Source organism: Scomber japonicus, chromosome 15, assembly GCF_027409825.1.
Source record: "Scomber japonicus isolate fScoJap1 chromosome 15, fScoJap1.pri, whole genome shotgun sequence".
Classification (NCBI taxonomy): Eukaryota; Metazoa; Chordata; class Actinopteri; order Scombriformes; family Scombridae; genus Scomber; species Scomber japonicus.
Genome location: NC_070592.1, coordinates 29,710,830 through 29,736,443, shown reverse-complemented (window position 1 = coordinate 29,736,443; position 25,614 = coordinate 29,710,830). Strand labels below are relative to the sequence as shown.

The window sequence follows — 25,614 nt, the reverse complement described above, 5'->3', positions numbered from 1 at the left end:
CACACACACACACACACACACACACACACACACACACACACACACACACACACACACACACACACACACACACACACACACACACACACACACACACACACACAAAGCTGCTAGAGGACATGTTTGGTCACTCTTACTGTAGCTAACAGTTACATGAAGGCCGCGCTGTCTATATTTATTATTAGTATTAAATAGTTCTAATGTTCAGCCTCTAGTGAAATGTATTAAACAGTAGGATGGTGTTAAACAGAGCTTCAGCTTTAACTAATTAAAGAAATCGACTATAATCAGAAGGTTTTAGGAAAGATTGTTAAATTTGGTTCACAGTTATTAACAGCCACTAACGTATATGCATCTGTTCTAAAATGAAGATGTTTCTCAGTGAGCTCAGTGAGTTCACTTGTTATAAAATATGCTATACAGTGACTGAGCTTTCTGGATATTTTTACATGACCTATGTTAGAGAACATTGCTGGTCAACAGTTATTTCATAATGTATCATTTGAGACAGCTTCATCTGAGAAAACAGTTGTATTTTTTATGTCAGTATTGTTCTGTTTAAAATATCTCACATGCTGTTCAGGGCTGAACATTCCCTCCTTCTCCCACCACTGATACCAGCTGGGCTCTACATACTCTGGGCTGTATGAGGATGGGAACGGCAGGCTGGTGTCTGTAAAAGGAAAACCCAAATACTTTACCCAGTGTGCAGAGAGAGACAACAGATACACAAGCTGGTGCTGGAATCCAACAAAACCAATAATGGGAAGTCATTCACCTTTCTTTGTCCCAGCTGGTGTTTGAGCAGTATACTCTATCCTCTGTTTCTCGCTCCATCTCACACTGTCATCTTCAGTGGGCTGAAAACAGAAACATCACAGCTGAAATAACAACTACAGACACATAAAAATGAGCTTCAAAAACAAGTTCTTATTTTATGTATTTGTGGTTCTGGTAGATGTGAGTCTGGACTATGTCACATGGAAATTATACATAAAGCAACACATACACACAGGTATGAATACATGGACTCACATTGTGTTGACCTGACAGTATGGCCCTTTCTCTCTCTTTTCTCCGCCTGTGTTTCTCTGCCTGAGGCCGCAGAGGAGAGTTTGACAGCGATGATGATGATGAGGAGGAGGAAGAGGAGGAGGAGGAGGATGAAGGTTTTGGAGGGTTGCTGGAGTAGAGTCTCCCTGGCAACCTCCCACTCAGGACACGACATGCCCTCCACATCCTTAATAAGCCACTACAGCAGGAACACACACACACACACACACACACACACACACACACATACATACATACACACACACATACATACATATACACACATGACATGAAATCAGCAGTGTCAATGAAGCTAATAAATGAGCTACACGTTAATATGTTTATGTGCTATAATAATGTAACAGTGAACAGGTTTACTCACTGCTGTGACATGACAGACACGACCTTCCTGCTGCTTCTTCCAAACACACCTTGACAAAGTGCATTTCTGTAATGTTGTTAATGACGTGTTAACGCTACATCATTTTCTAACCTGATACAAAATGAATACCATGTGTGATGATGTTGTTACTATCTTATACTTTCATTTATTCTCGGCGTGCGGAGACTGTTTGTTGACGGACCATTGTAATTTATAGGACAACAGGAAATGCTCGTGGTCCTACTGGAAATATCTTCCCCTCAATTGCAAAGCGGTCAAGCTAAACTGAAAAAGGAATAAAGCTTCCTTTTTTACATTTCAAAATAAAACCACTTATGGAAAAAATGTTACCCACAAACTGCTACATTAATATCTGACGTGCCTGTCATTGCACACATGATGCTATGATACAACACTGTGATTAAACACCATCTTTTTTAGCTTGTGCGACACTACGATTCACACAACTGATATTCGTTTTGGTGTGAAAATATCCCATTTCCGCTTTGTGTCAGACTAACTCATGTCGCAGCTTGACTTTGTGTTGGACACATCTCATCAGAGTGCTGAACATCTCTCGTCACTCTGGCCTACAGCCTTCACTTTACTCTCAGTTGGTGCTGTAAAGAGCCGGGCTTGGTTACTGTAGATCATATAAGGCTTTATTAAAGACGCCGTGGTTCGCTGACGGTTGAATCCGCTTCTATTACATCTTAAGAGCTAGCTAACGTTAGCGTTAGCAAGGCAGCAGCAGGGATGGCGGAGGTTCCCGGGACGTCAAGTGAGACGATAACGGAGACTGTTGAGACGAGCACCCCGCCGCCGCCCCAGCAGGTAAAATACACACACACACACACACACACACACACACACACACACACACACACACGAAGCTGCTAGAGGACATGTTTGGTCACTCTTACTCTAGCTAACAGTTACATGAAGGCCGCGCTGTCTATATTTATTATTAGTATTAAATAGTTCTAATGTTCAGCCTCTAGTGAAATGTATTAAACAGTAGGATGGTGTTAAACAGAGCTTCAGCTTTAACTAATTAAAGAAATCGACTATAATCAGAAGGTTTTAGGAAAGATTGTTAAATTTGGTTCACAGTTATTAACAGCCACTAACGTATATGCATCTGTTCTAAAATGAAGATGTTTCATTCTGATCAGTCGAACCAAGTTAGATTATAAATAAGGAATAAGCGTCCTGTTGCTTATTTCTTGTAAAAATGAATACAAGTCTTGTAAGATGTTTAAAACATATGTAAGATCAATAGAAAAGAAAGCACAGGTTTGTAGTAGGAATGTGAAAATTCCAAAAGAACCAAACATATTTTCTTTTAAAGGGTTTTAAAAAGTCTTCCAGGATAAATTAGAAATGTGTAGGATTTCTGTGGTTTAGTGGAAGATTTAATTGGAGCAGATTTGCAATAAGCCTAAAACCTTTTCCTCTAGCATTCCTTGTAGAAAAGGGTTTGTGCTGTAGGAGCTGTTATCACTAGTCTGAAATGATAATACTAACCACTTTCACACGTATAAAGAATTAACACTACTTAAGCTCCTTACAGTGCTGGTTTGGAGGTTAGCTAAGTGCAGATAGTACAACAGTAGCTGTTGTGATGATGCACTGAGAGGGTCTCCTCTGAGGGTCTCCTCTGAGGGGCCTGCTGCTCTCTGTGGTGGCTTCACATGCAGTTTTGGGTCCAGAGACACACACGAGTTATTCCTCAGCTCACCATCAATAATACCCAGTCATAAAATCATATACATTTTATATTTAACCATGCATATTCAAACTTTTTCCTGTAAGAATGGCAGATGGTCGCCCACCCAGAGCTCTTTTCTGTCTGAGCTTTCTTCTCATTAAAGGAGAGTTTTTCCTTATTGCTGTCACCAAGTGCTGCTCATGTGTGAATGTTGGGTCTCTTTAAATTAAATCAAAGAGTACAGTCTAGACCTGCTCTATGTGTAAAGTGCCTTGAGATGACTATTGTTGTGATTTGGTGCTTTATAAATAAAGATTGATTGATGGATTGAGACAGACCTCCTTGAGGTCTTAATGACATGCTTCAGTCAGAATAGAACAAGGATGAAGCCCTACGGCTCTCATCCTGTTTAAACAACCCTGTTCAGAACAGTCGGTTTGAGTCCCACAACATCACCCTCCTCTTCTGCAGGGTGTACTGGTTACTGTGGCAACTGTTGAGCATGAACCCCACAGAAACATGGCTGCAGGAGAAAATGTGGTGGTGCCCATGAGGGGTGCTGCAAACACACCCAATCTTACCTGCATGAGTTTGACTGCAGGATCAGTCAGCCCTCAGCTTAATTAAGCTTAGTTTAGTTTAGTTTAACGGGGTCCCAGCTAGCACTTGGCAGACCTCAGGACATCCAGTGTGTGCAGACTCAGATAGAGGTGTGTACAGAGGGAGGTACAGGTTCAATGAAGCCCCAAGTGACATAAGAAGGGGCATCACATCAGCCAGAATACACCAAACTGACTGGTTGATGTTATTTCACAGTGTGGTTGTATGTTAGACTAGCTGATGTGTGAGCAGTGTTTCTATATGATCATTAAACTGATCTCAGGCTCATCATGTCATTATTATCAGTGTTGGAGCTCACTGCAGCCGGGTGCCAACATCTGCTGGAAAGCCTGTAAGCAGAAGAGTGGAGGTTGTTATAGCAACAGAAACACGATCATGTTCTTCTAATGTTCAGGTGTTCACATACTTATAGGCTTATAGTCCATTATTTACCATTAATCTGTACAGATCCACTTATGGCTGTTAGCCTTGTAAGGATGACAGAATGTTATGACATCACATGTTCCAGATGATTCATGAGTGACTTGACATAATTGAGCATTTACAGCTTTATACCACACTGTGAAGTTCTACTGTGTATGTGCATTTACTTAGGAGTGTGTACTTCCTGACATGCAGTACTTGTAGAGGAGAATGTGATGCAGCAGAGAGAAACTCAGTGTCTCATATCATGTTGCAGGAGGGACGCAGCCTGACAATCAAACTGAGGAAGAGGAAGACTGAGAAGAAGGTGGAGTGGTCCAGTGACACGGTGGATAACGAGCACCTTGGGAGGAGGTCTTCAAAATGTGAGTAGATGTGTCAGTAGACAGTATGAAACTGCTGATGCACATCTGATTATTAAATCTTATCAGATCAGCTCTGAAGCCCTCTTCACTGTATTCACAAGAAATACAACAGTTCTGAAAGAAACTTTCAATCATCAGTCCATCACAGTTGTCTCAGATCTCACTGTGAGACACGTACAACAACAACCTGTTTTAATCTCTGAGGCCAAAATTAGTCCAAATCCTGCCAGGGTTACAAATGCTGAAACAACCCACTTCCAAAACCAATCAATCATTTTTTTGGAGATGGAAGAAAACAATCAGAGTCAGTATGGTGTACAGATGTGCTACAGATGTTCTTTTTAAATATATGTTAGTGCTACAATAGACTAGGTATTCATTACACTATCATATAAGCCTCCAAACTGATACATTGAAGATTGTATGAGACTCATCTCACACCTTGAACCTGCAGGACTGATCTGTGTCTATATCATACAGCTCTGTTGTTCGGTGACATGCTGTTGCTTCATTAACATAAACACACACACACACACACACACACACACACACACACACACACACACACACACACACACACTGCAGTTTATTTTGACTCAGTCCCAAACACACCATCCTGCTGCCACAATTTGGATTCATCTGCCACTGAAAATAGTTCCTAACAAATGCACTATTTCCTCCTGGTTGACTAACATTTGATACAAAACCACAGTGAGCAGCGGTTTATGGAATTTACTGAACAGTTCACACATGTATGAAATCATGTCACTGTTTGTAGAGATTTACATTTTAAGAGGAACTGATGTGCTGAGATCAGCTGATCAGTCAGTATTGAGACATAGACAGTTTGGGGTTTGGTCTTTTTATGGAATTAAAAATGTAGTAACACCAGACTTGCTCTTAAGATGTTTTATGGAAGAGGAATCAGACCACATAATCATCTCACCTCAGAATTTGATTATTAGAATGCAAATAATAACTTCATTATAAGTAATTTTGAATAATTACTTTAAAAATGCCAAGAAGTTATCCTGAAAATGAATTAAACAGAAAGTAGGGACAGAGTTTCATTGGGACACTAGTCACTATTGTCATTTAGAGAGTGTTAGGGAGCACATAGGTCTGTATATACAGGCAGTGTATACATTAAGATTGTTTTACCATGTTATTTATTCCATTATTAACAATGACAGACCTGTAAAAGATGACCCTGATGTTCTTCTATATTTCTGCTCATGAACATGTTAATAAGCTTCCTGTTTCCCATCTGAGCCTTTTCATCCTGCTGCTGCTCAGCCTGATTTATACAATCAGACACCAAGAAGCTATTTTTATCAAAGGCTCCCTTCAGCTACTATTTCTGAGCAAATGTGAGAAGATGATTTTTTAGATGTTCACACAGAGAAGGAGGACTGGCTGCAGGATCCAGTCTAATCCAGCATGTTGTGTTTCAGGCTGCTGTATTTATGAGAAGCCGCGGCAGTTCGGAGAATCGTCCTCTGAAAGCGAGGGAGACGACGACGATGAAGGGTGTGGCAGCGCTCACTGCATCCTGGGTCACGGCAGGAGAGATCATGGACAGACGGGGGGTGGGGGGACCACAGAGCCCCCAAACTCTGGAGGGTCACACGCCCACTAATGAGCACTGCAGGCTGATTGTGGGAGGGGGTTTGGGAGGGGGGAGGGGGGTGAGTGGGTTTCTCACACCATGACAATGACACAGTACAAACCTGCACTCTGTTTTTTAGATTAGTTCCATCACTGAGGTACAGACAGACCTAATGCTGTGTTCCACACACACACACACACACACACACACACACACACACACACACACACACACACACACACACTCTCTCTCTCTCTCTGCTGGAGCAGGATTACAGCCTCTGCACAAAACACAGAGCAACATGGATTATTGAATTAGCCTAATTGGACATGGTGCTCCTCTTTCAACAGCTAAGAGCAGGCTCTATGTACAGACTGCCATCCATAAAAGAACAGCTAGAAGCTCATTGTGCAGCTCTCCATCATCAGCCTCTATCAAAAATGAGGCTCACGCAGAGCTGAAAGAGCATTTAAAGGGCCATACCAGTGTTTTTACATCTTTTAGCCCTTCTACTATAAATCACTCACTTCACAGATGGCTGCTTCCAAAGACATGCTGTAATGCTTTCTTTCCTTCCAGGCAGCCATTAGTTTTCATTCTGTTCATCACGTAATGAAAATCAGTCAGCTGGTTAGACTTTGGTAAATATCCTGTTTGCTTTGATTGTTGTCAGAGTTGTTTTGTGGTGATGCAATCAGGCTTTCAACTAAGGATTATTTTTATTACAGCTGCAGCTTACTGCACATATATCAGCATCTCAGTAAACTACTGTTTAGAAGCAGGGATGCAGTCAGTGTTCAGAGCAGAGTTCAGACCTTTTTAAAAAAAGTATTGGTCCTAAAAATCCAGTTTCACTCAGGCTGTATAGAGTTGTGATAGGATGAGATGTTCACATGTATGTCAGTATATTACCAGATGACTTGCTCTTTTAATCATCAAAATCAACACTGATGAATGGTTTATTCTGTTTCTTCAGTGTGAGCATACATCTGCATGAGCACAAATGGCGACTCAGCTTCAACAACAACAAACAAAGTGAAACAAGCAGTGTCTGGCTGGAAGGCAGGGAACATGAGCACTGATGTGAACACTATTTCATATTATAAATAAATTAACTTAGATGTGTCAACGTGTCGGCTGCATATTGATGTCACCATGATGGAGGGAAAAAAAAGCTGAGTGTAATGGATTATAAAATTAGCTTAATTGAAACAGCCTCTCCTGTCAGCGGTTGAGACGGTGCTCCACATTGTGTCAGCTGACCTACTTTACAGAGTGACAGCAGCTGTTTTATCATCAGTCACATATACATGACTGCTGACTGCTTCCATCAACATCTTCAAGCATGTGATTTTCATACTGTTGTTAAATGCAAACCAATGGCTGATATTAGCAGTGAAGCAGTGAATAGTGAGGGTGAGTCAGCAGCACGCTCATCTTCAGTGTGTGTGATTTATCATAAAGTGGCTAAAACATGACAACACTACAAATATGTGCTCACACTCCATGTGTGTAGTTCCTGTGTGTGTGTGTGTGTGTGTGGAAGACAGCATACAGCGGTGTGTGTGAGGAGCTTTGAAGAGATGGCGATGGAGGCATAAAATGTCCAACTGTGTATTCTGCTTTTGACATAATTGTATATAATACAGTAATGTTTTTTATTTTGTTTTAATTTATTTGCCAGTCTTAATCCTAAATTGCTCATACTTGGCATGCAGCTGATCACAGTGTGTGTAGTAACAATGTCATTACACAACATGTGTGAGGATGAGAATGGAGTGGACTGGTTAACAGCTAATGCTAACCTGTGTGAGTGTGATGACATTATTACTACACATGCTGGCAGGCAGCATCACTATAATGTACTATAGAGTCCACAGCCCTGGGCCTGTTGGCTAAATGTTCAATCAATCAATCAATTAATCAATCAATCAGTCAGTCAAACTTTAGAACAAACAACAATACTAACATAACTCAAGATTCTGCAATGAGGAAACACCAGAGGTAGGATATGAATACAATAAATAGCTAATAGAAGATGAATAAAATATTAAACAATATACACAAAGAATGAATCAAATAAAGTCACTATAGAATAAAGTAATGACGTAAGATCAACTTTACATGAAGTCCTTCTCAAACATAAATGTACTTCAAAACTCCAGAGGACAAAAAGAATATAACAATATGAGCAAAAGGGGAAAATGATGGTTAGTAATCAGATCATTAAATCTAGTTAACATCATGTAAACCTGGATTAGGTCAACTGTGTATGAAGAATGGGTTCTCTCTCCTTCACCCAAAGCTTCTCATGTTAAACCTTTAAAACAGGCTCTAATGATCACATCACTACAGCTTTAGATACATAAAAAATAATAATAAAAACAAATCTCATTAGCAGAATGAGTGTTTTTATTGAGAACCTCTAAATCCTCTGCTTTCATTTGCTTGATTGATATGGGTTTTTAGATAAATAGATTCCAGTGTGGACAATCCTAGAAATGTTGCATCAACCTGCAGAGGTGAGAGTGGAAAATGATTAGACCAATAAGAAAAGTTCATTCCTGTTCACATGCACACATTCACTGATCTCATTGGATGAAGAAGCACCCAAAGGTTGTCATTAATTCAGCTGCATGTCGGTCATAAGAATAAAACTAAAAATGTACAGTTCCACTCTGTCAACTCTGAGTGTTTGTGCTTTTCCTGCTGTTTTCTGCAGAGTGACTGATGTGTGTGTACGGTTGCAAAAGGGTGGAAAATTTCCGGAAAGTTTCCGGTAAATTTCCATAGGAAGTTAAGCTGGGGAATTTTGGAAATATTCCAAATTGGAAACTTTCCATGGGAATTATGGGAATTTATGGCAGTTGAGGGTAATTTAAGTGGAAAGGTATCTAAGCAAAAGTAATTGTTTAGTTATAAGCAAAATAATACAATTAAAACAGATTTATTTATAAGTTGAATATGATCAAGTTGAACAATCAAACAGAACAAAAACAACTGTGCAGCTTCAAGTTGTGTGCTCTGGGCTCAAAAGTGTGCTCCACAATTGTAGAAATCATCTGTGCATGTGATGGAGGAATGCACAGTGCATGTAGGGGGCGTGGTCTCAGTATGCACAGTACATCTAGGGGGCGGAGTCTCAGTATGCACAGTACATCTAGGGGGCGTGGTCTCAGTAGCCCTGCAGTAAACAGTGTGCTATGTGAGCATGTGATAGCATAGATATTCAGCTGTACTGCATGATATCTGGATGTTTTAGTCAGGATTATGCTAAAATATTATTTTACACAACTATATTAAAGTTCCCTAATAAGAACATACCTTCAGTTTAGTAAATTCCTGGTTTATTCCTGTTAATTCCCGTTTATTTCTGTTAATTCCCGTTAATTCCCATGGAAAGTTTCCAAGTTTGAAAATTCCTTGAATTTTGCAACCCTATGTGTGTGTGACTCTGGATCTGGATTATGAAGGTGCATGACTGCTGCCTCAGGCTTTGTACTCATGTCTCAGCTATGACCCAAACTCACCTGAAACACAATCAATCATCATCCTCATCCTCATGTTTCATATGTGTCAGTACTGTAGATTACACTTCATTTACAGTTCAGTTATGCCATCATTTTCTGTATTGTTGACACATTTACATTGTTACATATGTACATTGTTCTTGTACTGGTAATGCACCTTTCTGTATATACTATTAAGCATAATGAGAGCAGATTTAATGTGAAGAATAAAGTTTTGAACTGTGATTAAAGTGCTTTATGTGTGTTGTACATTAGTGACCTGGTAGCACAAACCAGCCTGAAGCTGCCAGCTCCTCAGAGACCCCTTTCTTTTTAGGATATATTTAAAGTCCCCCTACACTCTAAAATATAAGGAGCCTGGGAGGGATGAGAGAGTACTAACGCTTATTTTTATCCCCACAGCTGCTCCTGGGCTCTTTAAAAAAAAAAGTGTCCAAATGAATCAAATCTTCATCTTCTATGTTTCAACGTTACAGTGTTTTTAGTAGCAAAGTCTTTTTGTTACTATACTTCCACCACAGCTCAACAGGAAACACTAAGAGGGAATTTGATGCTAAACAGACTGTAAATATGTCAGATATCACTTGATATGACTAACTCACACTGCTGAAGCTCAATAGAAGCTGAACATCTACTTTTAAATGACTGTGTGGATACACTGTGGATACAGTCCTCCATCACTTCCATTGAAAGCACATGTGAAGGAGATCTTTTAATAGTCAGTATAGGGTTGGGTAATATATCGAAATTACACATTATCATGATATGAGAATATCATGATATCTGTTGTCTTTTTCTGCTTTTAAATACTGCATTACAGTAAAATTATGTAATTTTCTGAACTTATCAGATTGTTCTAGCTGTTGTAGTGTTTTCCTTTTACCCACTTTATCATTATATCCACATTACTGATGATTATTTATCAAAAATCTTATTGTGTAAGTATTCTGTAAAGCATCAATAGTAATCAATACAATATTGTTGATATTGATATTGAGTTATTTGGTAAAAAATATGGTGATCTATGATTTTATCTGTATTGCCCAGTCCTAAGTCAGTATGAACAGGAGGAATGATTACAGAGAGGGAAACCTCTTCACTGTTCATATGAACACCTGACTACTGCTTTAACACACACTTGAAAAATTGTGAACCTGTCCTTTAACTGGTAATTAGGCCAGACCCAATCAGTCAGTATTCCACTGCTGGTCAGTCACTTCAGCTAAGCTGTGTGTTGTTTCCTCTTGTGTGTGTGTGTGTGTGTGTGTGTGTGTGTGTGTGAACAACATAACTAATCAATATTCTTGATACTTCACATCCCTTTCCATATTATAGTGTTTACTAAAAATGTTTTTTTTAGCCACCATTTATAGCTGTGTGCTAGTTTAATTAGCTTGTAATGATGTCTTAGCAGATGAATTGTTTCAGTGTCTATTATGTGTACTGATTCTATTACGATACTATATACATACATATATATACATACATATCTACACACACACACACACACACACATATCCTTACATAATGGGAACATGAGACAGTGATATCCCTGACTGACTGGAGTCACAGTATTTCCAGAGGTCTCCCTCAACAAATAACATGAGAACAGCATTCTTTTTCATTCAGTGTAAAAAAAACCAAGTAAATGTGCAGGAAATGAAAACTCAGACAGATGAATAAAAGAGCATCCTTTTTATTGAGCCAGTGGGAACATTACAACCTCAGTGTAGTTGTTGGGTTTAAATGAGAAGTTCAGTAAAAGGTCACAGCAGATCCTTCCTTCCTTCCTTCCTTTACTCCTTCCCAGGTCTGATTACACCTCTGGTATCTGTGTACTCAGTCCTCCTTATTTAAGGAAGCAGGACAGGAGTGTGTGTAGCAACAGTGATCCAGCACTTGTTAGGCTGCTTATATAAAAATAGCTCCCTTATATGGGATTATCAATAGCACTGCCATAAAAGCTCTGTTTAAGCAAACAATGAATAAAGGCAACAAAGACTTGTGATACTGTGTCACTTTTTTTTTGGGACTGTTCATAGAAATCTGGTTCAAAACAAACAAACAAACAAAAAAAGCCCAACATAGTTTCTACATTGTTTGGCTGCCAGTAATAAAATCAAATCCTACAATCAAACTGACATTTTCTCATTAGTGTGCATGTGACAAAAAACTTCAAAACACAACTCGCATGTTTGAAAGTGAATCATTACTATCAGAATTCATTCCATTGTTAATTCTAATGTAAAACCTCATGTGCACATGAATGGAAAATGGCATTTCAAGTGATTTCATTTGAATCCAATCAGCCGCTGATGTCCACATCTCTCAGGCTGTGACACAGAAGCAAACTGAAAATTCATATATATCTGAACACATGCTATAGAGAATAAATCTGCTGCAAGTCAAGTGTGGTTACATACAAAGAGAGTGTGGAGTGCAAAACAGGCTACTGCACGCTAAAACCAAACATATTTGGTCTTCTGAATCTTTGCCTCTGGGTCTAAAAGGAGAATTCCACCAAAATGAGTCCTCGTGGAAAAAGAGAGAGAGAGGGAGAGCGAGAGGCCTACAGTAATAATAAAGTGTCAAACATGTTTTATCGTGGCACAAAAAAATGACATAAGGCAAAAAAAAAAAAGAGGTTTGTACAGAGAACACATCAGAATGTGCTGCTGGTATTATGTGTCAATAATACATCAAAACAGACAAACAACAATATCATCATGTTCATATTTGAAGAATCTTAATGCGACTTGACGTGGTGAGGTTTGCAGGAAAGGCCTCTCATTCCACAGGTCAGACACGGCTGCTAGCTTCACTTCAATATGTGAAAATATATAAAGTACAAAAGTGTTTCACCAGAACAAATGATGAGTCATACTTGAGAACAAGCTGTAACCATCACTGCTGAAGCCACTGTCCTAAAAAAAGAAGCCTAAAATACACAGGTTCAATTAGTGAGTTAAGCAGATTTATGGCTTCTAGAACAGCATATTTTGTAGTGTGTGTGTGTGTGTGTGTGTGTGTGTGTGTGCTTGATTGACAGATGTGTTTAAATGATAGCAGTGCTGGTTGCTGCTTGCTCATCTCTCCTTCCACCTCTCTGCTCTGGAGAGGAAGGTGATGTCACAGGTCAGATGTGGGTTACATACAGTGGTGTCCAATAGTTCATCCACTTGAATTGAACAATGCTCTTATCAATCAATCAATCAATCAATTAATCAATCAATCAATCTTTATTGCTCTCAGACGTTTGGACGCCACTGTAACAATATTAATTTGAGCAATCACAGACTGCAGACAGTGTATGGGAGCTATATTGCAGTTTAGAATATTGTACAAAAGTAGGGGATGACACAGTGATGGAATAATGCTTCTGTTTCCAAACACAGTGCATCAGAGTGTGTAGTGGTGTGATATATTAACAGCTTCCTGTCTGACGGACACATTCAAGGACTAAGAAACAGGAAAGTTGAATTTGTCCAATATAAGCTTTAGTTGAATTAAAAGATGAGCATGCCTCTACAGACACTTCAGCCTTTAAGAAGAATTGCACTTATAAAACTTATGATTCCAAAATTCACCTAATACAGTGTGTACTTCAGAGTCTAACTCTTCACCTCCCTTTGGACTGGACTCATGGCTAAGCAACACCTGAACCATCACTGTGCTTGTTCATGCTTCAGTAAAGCACAGTGGTTTACTTTACTGTGGTGTCATTAATCACAGTAAGTCTGAACACCTCTCATTCATTTCAATGGGGACAGCATACAGAGGTTCCATCAAAACCATACAGGGTTACCCCACAAAAAAAAGGTTAACATGACTTTATGTGACAACATGCTCACATACATGGTACACTACTTTCTAACATGAACACTATTCACAGGCTGAATATTTTGTTTATTCATAGATCATTTCTTACACAGCTGGAGCTATCAGGAGCACTATAACTAAGGATTGTCTGAACACTGGCTGCAAGCCTATCTGAAGCCTCTTCTGTCCTCTTACAATACTTCCTTTCATCTCTTACAATGTTTTCTTTGAATTCTACAGATGATTTAGTTGATTTGATGCAGTGGTTTGTAATGTTTGCACTTATTTCCTCCTTCTGAATGCTTATGTTCTGCTCATTCTGTCTTTGGTTATCTTGGGCCAAGTTTATTGTGTATTTCTCAGAGGAACACTTGTCTCATGGTTTATCATGACACAATACAACATGTAAACAGGATCATTTCTTTTTGACTTAACAGGCATTTCCTGATTGTTTGGGACCCTGATTATAGTATTACTGTACTTTACTTTCCATACTGAACCATCACTGTCTACATTCTGGTAACAACATTAAGATCCAGTGAGGAAAGATGTGTGTATATATATATAATGTAGATCAATAGTGTTGAACATAAAGTGACAGAAGTACAACTTGTAGGAGTTGTTAATGAATATGCAATAGAGTTCTGTAGTCACGCTGCAGAACAGTGGTGGAGTCAAAACAGTGTGTGTGTGTGTGTCCTGCTGCAGTGATGTCATGACCTGCAGCTGGATTCCTGAAGAGAGAGCAACAGTTCACCACCTGTAGAGGAGAAAACATGCTTAGTAATCATCATTATAGATATATCAATGCCAAACTAAACTACATTCTGTGTGTGTGTGTGTGTGTGTGTGTGTGTGTTTGTGTGTGTGTGTGTGTGTGTGTGTGGTGTGTATGATATTTTTTATTTTAATAACTCTTTACTCTGTGCCATTAGTTTATGGCTCAGTAACAAATAAGTGTTGGTAAGATGATGAATTCATAAACCAGTTAAACTAGTTATAAAAGCAGCATCAGGTTTGTTAAAATGTACATTTAGTATTTTTGTTGGTTTTATATCATTTAAATGACATTTGCACCATTTTTTACCAAAAGTCAGACTGAATGCTCCTGAAAAAGTCAAATGGTGTAACCACAAAAGAATATTAAATTCTATAAATTAAATTCCATAAATTCTAAAATGTAATATTTAGAATATTAAATATTGTATCCACCTACAGAGTATTTAAGTGGACTTATACTAATAATGATTTCTATTAAAAATAAAATGTAAATGTTTCCTGATCTCCATGGTTACCAGATGAAATGTAATATTTAGAACAATAGTATTCCATTAGCTTTATTTAATATAAAAGTTATAATGTAAGATCATGCCAAACTAGTTGATGTGGTGTTTTATTGACTATTTACTGTTTTTAATCAAATTAAATTATTTGGTTTTAAGTTTTTATGGTTACACCACTTAGACATTTTTACCATAATCCTCTAATATATTCTCTCAAAATGGATTAAAAGCAGAAATTTGATGCTGGGTCCACAAAAAAGAATGTGTGAAGTTATTCATACATTTATTTTCACATTTTAACCCTTTAAATTGACCAAAACACATGGACACAAACAAACCTCACTGACCCATATGACTATGTGTGTGTGTGTGTGTGTGTGTTGTAAAGCACTTAGAGTGCTTGGTAGACTAGAGAAGTGCTACATCAGTGCAGTCCATGTTTTGTGTACAGTGCCACAGTTTGCCTGCAGGGTTTCATCATGGAGGTGTTTTATCAACTCAAATATGACAGATCAGGCATGTTGGAAACAAACCTCTAAATCAGACCAACGTATTCAGCAGAGAAAACAAAGGTGGTCTATCAAAGCCTATCTGTCTGCAGATGCACTTCCTGCTCAACCAAGAAATAGAAGATGATGATATCAGCAACATTTCAGACATGCTCACTTTCACTTCCAAACAGAGTGAAAGTGAGCATACAGAGTGTATATACAGAGAATATAGATAGAGTGGTTGAGATGATCTGGACAAACTAGTTTATGACCTGTTAGTGTGTAAATATATATCTGCCTATATGTTAGAATACAGTGAAACATAGTTTAACAAACATAATTGACTAGAAAACAGAACAAAGTCAACATCTGCATCTCTTCCAGATACACACACATCACTTCTCTCTATTCATTCTATTGTTTAAATCTTAGAGTAGAGCTGCAATGATGAGTTGATGTGAACAACATTAATCATTTGACTCATTGAACAGCTGTTTCTTATCAACAGAACTGGCTGCTGGTGTTGGAACATCACAGTCCACTGCTTTCTAATGTGTTAGTGACTGAAAATAATCATGTAAATAATGAGACTTGTAGTAGTTTCTCAGTTTTAGGGTGAGGATTTGGTTGGATTTAAACATTTCTTGATCAGCACTGACAGCTGTTAGATTATTATATAATACATTATAATAATACTATTTATTTGATGGCGCCTTTCAAGCCACCCAAGGTCACCTTACAGAGAATAAAACTGAATAAAAACAATTTTGATGATATATATTATATAATATTAAAACAGTCCATTATGAAATATTTGACATTATGAAATACTTCCCATTTTTATAAAATATAATTTTATCATAATTTAATCTGGCTTATTTTTACAATAACAGTTCATTTTATAACAGAATGCTGTATTTCCATTTACTATTATACTTCATAAAACTAAAAAGTATTTCATAATAATGGAAAACATTTCATCATAATGGACTGAATTAAAATGTTAAATGTTTATTTATTTCATAATATCTTTTATCATAAGTGAATAATGACTGAATTGGGGCTCCATAGCAGTTGTGTTGCATAGTCCTCTCTCAGCCACTGTCCAGCTCATTTAGGTGTAGATCATGTAGTAGCTCATTGTCTACTGTTACAGTAATAAACAACAGTTGTTTTATTTATGAGATATTGATCCAGGAAGTTCAAATGTGTTTTTTTTTTCATTTTTTGTTATTTATTATAGACTATAAAGTTTTTCTATCCATGTGAGCTTTGTTGTTTCCACAGCTCACAGGAAAGGCTAAATGTTTCCACACTGGAGACTTCAGGGAAGCAGGAGGATTTGTTTTCCCTTCAGATGCACAGCGGATGCAGGTTGGTGGGGGTGGAGAGAATAAAAACAGGGACAACAAGATCTTTCTTTTGATTCTGATTGAAATGGAACGCTCATTTTGATCTATAGTTGATTAAAAAGTGACAATGATATGGTATATTCAACGCTAGAAGTCATTTAAAAACCAGTAACCTTCCACATGTTGATGAGTATAAACCTCCGTTATCTCTGATATGTGACTAATATGTGACTAATGCTGCTTTCAACAGTGGACTGATGCTGGTGTGTGTGTGAAAGCAGGAAGCTGTGTGATATCAGAGGCCAGAGGCAAATAAACTGTATTATGTGTGTGTCTCTCAGAGGAATGCTTCTCCTCTGTCAGTGGTTCAGCAGCTTCACACCACTCACAAAATGTCACACTTCTTTCTCTATGGTTACACCATCAGAACAGCTTGAAGAAAGTCTCAGTGTGTTCCAGCTCACATTTGACTCTTCCTCTTCCTCTGTGTCAATCAGATTAACATTAAACCACTTTATCGTATCAGATGCTTGTTTCTAAGGACGTTAACGTGTCCTGACATGCAAAGCCACAAGTTGTCTAACCTCTACATCACCACAACCCTGTCAATCACACAAATGCCAACCATGCCTTCAGGACAAAGTTAACCCCTGACTGCAAATGGCACTTGTCACTTCTTCACTCATAAGATCAATGAGATGAAGTGGAAAAGCTCTTCAGCTAACTGGATATACAGAATTGCACAGTGCTAGCTAACAAAGAGCTTTTAGATGAATGTCTATAGTGTCAGGTAGTTCAGTCTATAATCATCTTAGATGGAAGTTGTAAGTGTAGTCGTAAATCAATTCTTTACTTCATTAAATGGTTTATAAAATGTTTATCACTGGCGCTGTATAAATAAAGATTGACTCACATCTGAGAAGCTGGAACTTGAAGCAGAGAATTTGGACATTTTTCTCTTGAATGAATAATTCAATAGATTGAGACTAATCGACTGTAGCTGTAGAGTGAAAAGTACAACATGTGCAGTGTAGTAAAGCAGCACAAATAGGAAACACTTCACTTAAGTACTGTAATGAGCTACTGTCCTCTGATGTCTAACAGCTGACTTATCTCTATTTCAAAATGTCATGTATATTTTATTTTTATAATCACTTCGCCATTACAAGACTACGGTTTGTCAATTCCTCCAAGGGGAATCACTAAAGTGAATCTTACCTTATAAAACTATCTTGTTTGGGCTCCTTTAAATGACCAAGATAAACACTAGCAGAACATTTCACATCTACTTTTCTCTCTGGCTGACAAACTGTGTAAAGCTGACACATGTGCACACATGAACATCTGCAACCTGATTCCACCTACCTCTAATTTACATCAACTCTCTTATGGACACAATGAAGACAACAGCAGGATTTTAAAGACATGCAGATACTTGAAACATTGGTTCATGTATAATAGTAAGTGTGGGTGCAGACTGCAGAGCTGTATGTGTATGTAGAGCTCCTCCAGCTTCATTACGTATCCTGCTGATTAGAGAGCTTACCTCACTTCAACTAAAGTCTAGACATGGATTCAGACTAGAGCAAAGAAGAGTTAGTGAGCGCATCAACAGTAGGGCTGGGATTTTAAAAAATATATACCATTACCAATCCAAGTAGCCTTAAACTGAGTACTTCATTAGATACATTACATATTTAGGTCTCTGTCTAACAGGTGGTGTAACAGGTGTGTAGTGTAGACACACTTTAGAGTGTTTAAGAGGTATGTAGGCTGCTGAACTGTTAAGCACGCTAACTCAACCTGGGCTATAGCTAATGTGGTAGTGTTGCTTTAAATCAAAGAATGCTTGCTGTGATTGGCTGTGAACAAGTCCATACAGATAGTCATATTTTCTAGCTCTGGGTGCAAAAAGGACAGATTGCAGGTATAGTTTGACGGGAGACGTTTGGATACTACTTAGCGTTGATTGTTGATTGGATAATTAAAGCTATGGGAAAACCTTCTGATCATTTATGATATCATAAAATAACTGTGATTGAGATCTTGGTTAAAGTCACTGATCTACAGCTTCAGCTCTTTGTACTTCTGCTCTGCAGTTTTTCATCATGAGAGAATGTTCTGAAGTTGTTTTCATGTGGGAGTGTATTTTCACTTCAGCTTATGTTGTCATAGAAACAAAACATGAATACAGACTTTGGTTACTTTTAGCACGCAGCAGAATGTAACATCAAATCATAGGCCTGGGCAATTAATCGAAAAACAATGGAAACCGACATTTAGAAACTCTAATGGACTTAATCTTGCTCATGTCAATTAATGGTGGTGTTCACTGTTGCCATGACAGCAAAGGTTTCATATCTTTAAGGAATATGAAAACTTGTCTCCAGTGATGATTTGAACCCAAACCATGATCTTTACATAGTTGTAATCAAGTAAACTAGACATTAACCACAGCGTCACACCTTAAAACATCTTTATTTTACCTCCCTAAAGATCCTCATGTGTGAGGGCAGCAGTGGAAAATACTAAACTAAAGAAACTGTGAAAATACATAACTGTTCATCATGTGTGGAGATAATCGTTCATTAATCATAATCCAGGTTAAAAGTTCAATTAATGGTGATTTACATTTTTGCCATAATTGCCCAGCCCTATTAGATCATATGAATAAAGAGCTTACCTAAAGTTTAACTTGTCTTCATCTTGTCCTTTGCAGACACAAGCTTCTCTTTACTGTCTTTCACTTCACGTATGTCCTTGTCCTCCTCTCCCTTTTCTTCTTTCTCTTCCTCCATTCCAAGGATCACACTCTGTTTCACACTCACAGAGATCACCAGCGCCTGCACGATGCCGTAGATCAAAGCAAACTGAGGGAGATACTCCTGGATCAGCCACAGTAATCCTGCCATTCCTACTGTGGAGACAAAGAACATGGCCATACCATGGAACCACAGCCTCAGTGCCCCCTGGACCCCCAAAACCTCCAGGACCAGCTTGGTGGGAGGGGACACAGTCCACAGGAAGCCCACTACAAACAGGTCAAACAAGTGGCGCAAGAAGTTGAAGCAGATGTCGTAGTGCTCTGGTACAACTTCCAGCTTCCAGCTTTCTGCAAAGAATCGAAAAGGAGACGTGAGAGGAGAGGGAGGCGTAGGTGATGGAGGAGGCGTTCCGTAGTCTGAATAATCCCCGTCAACATCACGATCCCGTCGTATTAGTCTGCTTGGCTCTGTTTGTACTGGCCAGGACAAGTAGGTAGTTGGAAGATATTTATTCCACCATCTAGGAATCTGTTGTGTGTTTGCCTTTCTCTCCTGCTTCCCTGCACCAAGATCTTCGATTTCCATGGGCTGAATCTTCTCCTGTGCCTCCCAGAACTCCTCTACTGGACTGCTTTGGTCACTTTGATGTTTCCGCCCTCCCCAGATCCAAGAGCTCCACCCTCTGAGGCCCAAGCTAATGCCACTGGGTTTCTGGCTCTGGGCTATCACTGTGGTGGTTTCCTCTGACTGACTGCTACCGCCCCCCCAGGAGCGCACCCACCCCCACGCTTTGCCTACCACAGCTGTCATGGTTTCTCACCAGGATTGTTGCAGTTGAATTAAAATCTCAGTCACTTCTCAGCTCCTCTGCCTATAATGAGCTCAGTGGGAAAGCATGCATGCACTGCCAGCTCACTCAAGTTGTAATACTTGTTCACAAAGATTCAGGCCAGGGCAAAGGCAGTCATCAGGCCACAGACACACCTGTGGGTGTGTTACAGCAGTTCAACAGGAACAAGGGGTGACCCCCCCCCTTTCATTACCCACAACTCCCTAAATGAAATGACAGCAGTGATAAGACATGTCTCTGGTCTACATGTCTTTGGATTAGCTTGGCAACATCTGGGGCTACCTCTGTTACTTCTGTACATTTAACATTAGGTAGCCTCGTTGAGCAGTTAGCACAGGCTAGCTAAAGTAAGTGAAGAGAGTTGACCAAGGGCAAAGCCTCAACTTAATGCCGTCAGCTAGCTATCGTCGCTGCTTCACAAACTTGTCGAACTTTTTCAGAGTTTCTTCAGTGTCTCTGCTTTACTGTTCCCACTGAAAACAAAAGGAAATATACTCACAGTTAGTTTCAGAATGACATCTTTCTAACTCCACGTCAACATCACAGAGTTAGCTGCTGTTACACAGTCTATTAGTTATGAGAGCTAACCTGCAGCTTATCACTAGACAGCATATTTAACGTTAACTACATCATTAAGTTAATACATGTAGCTTTAAGGTATGGTGACTACTCTAATAATGATAATATAGAGCTCTGAATGCTCAGCTTCTTCACGTTAGCTACTGTTCAGCCTGCGGCTAGCTCTCCGTGTTAGCGTCAGATAATAATAAATAATAAAACTCCACACACAAACCGGGTTCTGGAAGTTCGGGTCCCCGTGTAAAAAGCTCACAATGATATTTCATACCTTGCATCTGAAAATAAGTCCACTTCCAGCCTCAGCCAGCTGTGAGACTGTTAGCCCGCAGAGAAGCAGTGAGGTCCTCCTGCAGGTTACTGAAGCGTTTACCTAAAAACAAGAACAAAGAAGACTAACTACCGGTTCAGTTCCAACCTTCAAAATAAAACCATGGCTGATCATTTGTATGCGTGTAATATTCTAATCACTATCGATTCATAAAGGTAGCTGTAAAGTTCACTACTAGTACTGACCTTATTCCAAATGTACACATGTATAGTCTTTAATTGACAGTGACATTACAGGGATCTTGTGTGTGAACATACATATGATCTTGGAATATAGTTACATCTAGCCACGTGTACAAATCATTTTATAGTCATCTAATCTGCCTCATCCTGTGACTACTGCTTTAGCGTCAAGTGAAGAATTTAATTACCGTACACTAACCCGCTCCTGATAATGTTAGACACATAATACAACTTTACACCAACCCGCTCCTAATAATGTTGGATACAATACAACTTTACCATAGTGAAATACACCTAACTAGTGGTCGAATCAGAAATCTGAGCCTCTTGAGTTGAACATAAGAAGCAACTGGTTCAGGTCAAGACAGTTTCACACATTTCTACAAATCTTAGTTTGTTTTTTTTTGCAAGTGTGATTCAGGTATAGATACATTTCGGGGCTGTGTTTTTCCTTCTTTCCCAAAGTCAAACTAATAAATGGAGTTATGTCAAACAGCAAGAGTAGGCCATCTGGGCTCAAGTGTCTTAGATCAAAATAAATGATAATTCCATGGAATCCAGAAATACTACACCAATACTAGACAAAAGGGTGGGGCTGTCTCTGACTGAAGGAAGGCCCCCAGTCTCAGACTTTAAAAACCTGACCTGAGGCAATATGTGCTGCAAGTTAAAACTTCAAATAGAACTAGCCAGAAGTTTAACATTCTTTACTCAGCATAAAAACCTCTACTACATGTAACCAGCTGCTTAAAATTACATTAGACACAACCCCAAAGTCCCATTCACCTGTAACACTGTACAACATTCACATACTCATACACCACCTGGTATAAATATGCCATCAATAAAAATCTCACTCAGTGTTGTCAACCATTTATTTATTCACATAAATACATTTTCATGGAGGGTAAAGCTTTCAAGAACAAGAACAGTTCATGAAAGCTCAGGTACTTCAACATACTGAAGAGTCTGTTCTCAGAAGCTGATATTAAAAATGAATCCTGCCTCCAAGTTACAAAGCTTTCATTTCCTGGATGACTTTGTAGAGTTTGAAGCTTGTAGTCCTGACTCAGCACCTGTGAGGAGACATTGAATCTTCAGGTTAACATCTCAGTGTCACTCAGTCTAACAAACAGGAGTTATGTGAGGAAACTCCATTCAGCCAACTGTCACATGAAAATACCAACCTGGTGATTCATTGCATTGTCAGTGTTATCCAGCTTGGCCTGGTACAGTCACACCTGACAGAGAAAATTCAGAGTTCATCAGTAATCTGAAAGTTCTAAAAGTTCTTCCACAGAAGCTCTTACAGTCCGAGTGTCTCAGTGCGCTGCGAGTAAACTTCAGTTAACATCAGTCGAACCGAAAAATGAATCATCATCGACCACTCAGACATCAAAGCTTCATTCTTACGGGATATATTCCTCTGTGGAGGTAGCTGGGCGATTGCTACCAGCATTACATTTGTCCCAAATATACACTAACCAGTGTTGCCACAATTTCAGATAAAATGTTAAAACTTCTCCAGGATTTAAGGATCTAGAATATAATTTCTGTAATCATTTACAACCTTTACATTAATTCCATTACAGAAAAACAAAAGTTCCACGACTTTTCCAGGTTTTCATGAATGTGGGAACGCTGACTAATGATTCCATAAATCCATTGTTCTGTCCCATTACACATCTAACTCCTAATAGAGCTCAACATGCAGATGACTTCATACTTACACAGCTGTGGAACTGAGGCTGCTTCTGTCAGTGTGCAGAGGAGCTACAAGACAAAATGATAAATAATCACCACATGACAACACACTACAGTTCCAGAAACACACAGGCCTTTGAATGTTTTAACCCATTTAATAGTTAGACTTCACATTAGTAGAGGAATAAGTCATGTCCTTCAACTGTACATGAGGAAGCACTAATCAGCTAGAATGATGGTTTCATTGATGTGGAATAAAAGATGATGCTCTCCAGCAATACATGCTGAAGACAGTCTGCATTAAGTGGGTTAAAACATACAAGAGTACTGTTGTGATCTCTGTGGTCAGTGCACTGTGAAGACATCTTCATGCTTTATTCAGAGACTCTAGTCTATGAAATCATCATCCCACATGACAGAACAGCTACTTATGAGTTCAGGACTTACTTGGAGCATTGTGTCTCCAGTCAGCCCACGTCACACACCTGATGAGGACAAAAACATGTTACAACAGGATCTTTTCAGAAAGTGTTAAGAATCCCTTTATATGTAGGTTCAGTGCACTGTGAAAGAGCTTCATGGTATAATCAGAGACTCTAGTCTAGTGAATCATCATTGTAGCATACTGACAAACTTTCAGTTGCATCCCATCACACACACTCACCATCAAGTCATCACTGCAGCTCCAAAAGCTCAATGTGTATCCAGTCACTCTACTACACACACCTGATGAGGACAAAAACATAATGTTACAGGTTCTGTTTTTTCAGTATGTATGAATCAGTATGCATGCATGCTGCAGGTTCAGTGCACTGTGAAAGAGCTTCATTGTATAATCAGAGACTCTAGTCTAGTGAATCATCATTGTAGCATACTGTTAATATTTCAGTTGCATTTGCAAAACACTCACCTTCAAGTCATAGCTGTAGCACCAAATGTTCAGTTTGTCTCCAGTCATCCCACTACACACACCTGATGAGGACAAAAACATCACAATAGGTTCCAACTTCCATCTTTTCAGCCTGTATTGATAATCAGTATGGATGTATGTTGTAGGTTCAGTGCACTGTGAAAGAGCTTCATGGTATAATCAGAGACTCTAGTCTAGTGAATCATCATTGTAGCATACGGTTATCATTTCAGTTAGATCCCATCACACAACACTCACTATTAAAGACATGGCTGCAGCTCCAAATGCAGCCATGCATGGTAGGAGAGCAGCACTCAGTGCATTAGACGACATCATGTCCTCTCAGTGATCCAAGGGTCTGCTGTAGCAGCTGTGCCCATCTTCAGTGTGATCCTGAAACACAAGGGTGGGTTATTCTCATTGGTGTAAATTTACTTAAATCTGCAAGTAAACTGTGTGCACATACACAAACAATAAGGACACTGAGGTCGTATTGCTAGTCATTTCTTATTATCATAGGGGTTAAATATTCAAGTTTTTAAAAACTGTACAATTACACATACAATGTTGTAATCAAGGCATTTTGGTACCCAATCTGTGTCATGCAGTCAGGTTTGATCTAGACTGACTTAAATTAGTTCTTATGTATTTTTCTAAGAAATTATAATGTGGTTAAAGATTATAGCATTGTCCATCTCTACTAACTCATATTTAAAGATGCACCTAATCAAACCGTTGTGCTCTATTTGAAAACTGCTAGTTTCCTCACAGTTTAATAACTCACTTCGTTCAGCCGTGTCTGAATCTGCTTCTCCAGGACTTTCTTGGCGCAGCAGACTCATGGGGCCTCATTCTACTCTCTGTGGAGGGAAGAAAATGGACACACACACACGTCAGGTTTCCTCCATTATAGCGCAGTCTGAGCGCCAAACCACATGCTAAGGTTAGCACTACTGCTGCTCGTCCTATTACACACACACTAACTCAATTCAACGTACATTAAATGTACCTTCTACTATAGCCCACGAGGTATTAGAAGTCATTAAAGATGGCAGCAGGTCGATATCTGTGTCCTTCTACAGGGTGAGGCGCCACACAGAGGCTGAACACGAGTCTGTCCATGGTTTATATACCAGGGTCCTCCTCTACAGCACCGCGTGCTTCAGGTGTGTCCTAACTACTGCCTGTTTCTGACGCACACCAACATCAACCACTGTATCACAAACTGTGTTCCAAATACAGTAAATACCACCAATGAAATATACATACAAGACAGAGGAAGTATTAGAACACTTTCAAACAAACAATTGCCTTTAATGTGTAGTTTTCACGTTCGTTTTTATTCACTTATTATAGGGGCCCTAAATTTACCACAAGCAAACGCTGGGCGGCGTAGTTGCGCAGTTATTTATTTTATTTAAACTTTATTTACACAATTAAATTTAAACAGTTTTACCAGAAATAGTAACAAAGCAATGTATGTTCACATCATAATTCATCAATAAAGAAATCAAGATAAAAAAGCAAACATAAACAAAATTAAAATTAAACACAAATAATATTTACAGATAATAAATACTATAAAATCGTATTCATTCATTACATGAGAGTCGAGTTTTCAAAGATTTGGATTTAAGTGTGTCCAGTTAGTCAGGAT

The 25,614-nt window shown here is 38.9% G+C and overlaps 3 protein-coding genes, 1 long non-coding RNA gene and 1 other non-coding gene across 8 annotated transcripts in view; 1 reads left to right on the top strand and 4 right to left on the bottom strand.

The window, feature by feature from the left end:
* The window catches only part of vars2 (valyl-tRNA synthetase 2, mitochondrial), a 28,529-nt gene extending 26,900 nt beyond the window's left edge, over positions 1-1,629 (bottom strand). Inside the window, exons 1-4 of the mRNA XM_053334517.1 lie at positions 1,436-1,629; positions 1,036-1,252; positions 779-860; positions 573-673 (exon numbers count right to left, since the gene is read on the bottom strand). Of these exons, the coding sequence (XP_053190492.1) occupies positions 573-673; positions 779-860; positions 1,036-1,252; positions 1,436-1,446 (411 nt within the window). The 5' untranslated portion in view covers positions 1,447-1,629. The remainder of the gene's footprint in view (positions 1-572; positions 674-778; positions 861-1,035; positions 1,253-1,435) is intronic.
* A 322-nt stretch (positions 1,630-1,951) lies between these two features.
* Positions 1,952-6,202, top strand: ppp1r11 (protein phosphatase 1, regulatory (inhibitor) subunit 11). Its single transcript, XM_053334995.1, has 3 exons — positions 1,952-2,269; positions 4,447-4,555; positions 6,010-6,202. Exons 1-3 carry the CDS (start codon positions 2,192-2,194, stop codon positions 6,192-6,194), a joined length of 372 nt encoding a protein of 123 aa, XP_053190970.1. The 5' UTR covers positions 1,952-2,191; the 3' UTR covers positions 6,195-6,202.
* A 6,727-nt stretch (positions 6,203-12,929) lies between these two features.
* On the bottom strand, positions 12,930-20,129 carry c15h6orf47 (chromosome 15 C6orf47 homolog). Its single transcript, XM_053334994.1, has 2 exons — positions 19,323-20,129; positions 12,930-14,273 (listed from the first exon to the last, which is right to left on the bottom strand). Exon 1 carries the CDS (start codon positions 19,987-19,989, stop codon positions 19,330-19,332), a length of 660 nt encoding a protein of 219 aa, XP_053190969.1. The 5' UTR covers positions 19,990-20,129; the 3' UTR covers positions 12,930-14,273; positions 19,323-19,329.
* A 2,083-nt stretch (positions 20,130-22,212) lies between these two features.
* LOC128374733 (uncharacterized) lies at positions 22,213-25,080 on the bottom strand. 4 transcript variants are annotated; one of them, XR_008323016.1, is made up of 9 exons: positions 24,967-25,080; positions 24,742-24,817; positions 24,216-24,350; positions 23,958-24,019; positions 23,712-23,773; positions 23,495-23,532; positions 23,074-23,116; positions 22,531-22,584; positions 22,213-22,419 (listed from the first exon to the last, which is right to left on the bottom strand). It is a non-coding gene; the product is annotated as an uncharacterized LOC128374733 (long non-coding RNA). The 4 variants fall into 4 exon arrangements; XR_008323014.1 differs by having other exon boundaries at positions 22,531-23,532; XR_008323015.1 differs by having other exon boundaries at positions 22,213-22,584; positions 23,074-23,532.
* LOC128374769 (small nucleolar RNA SNORD52) lies at positions 23,390-23,458 on the bottom strand. The gene has a single exon (XR_008323026.1). It is a non-coding gene; the product is annotated as a small nucleolar RNA SNORD52 (small nucleolar RNA).
* Positions 25,081-25,614: the final 534 nt, after the last annotated feature.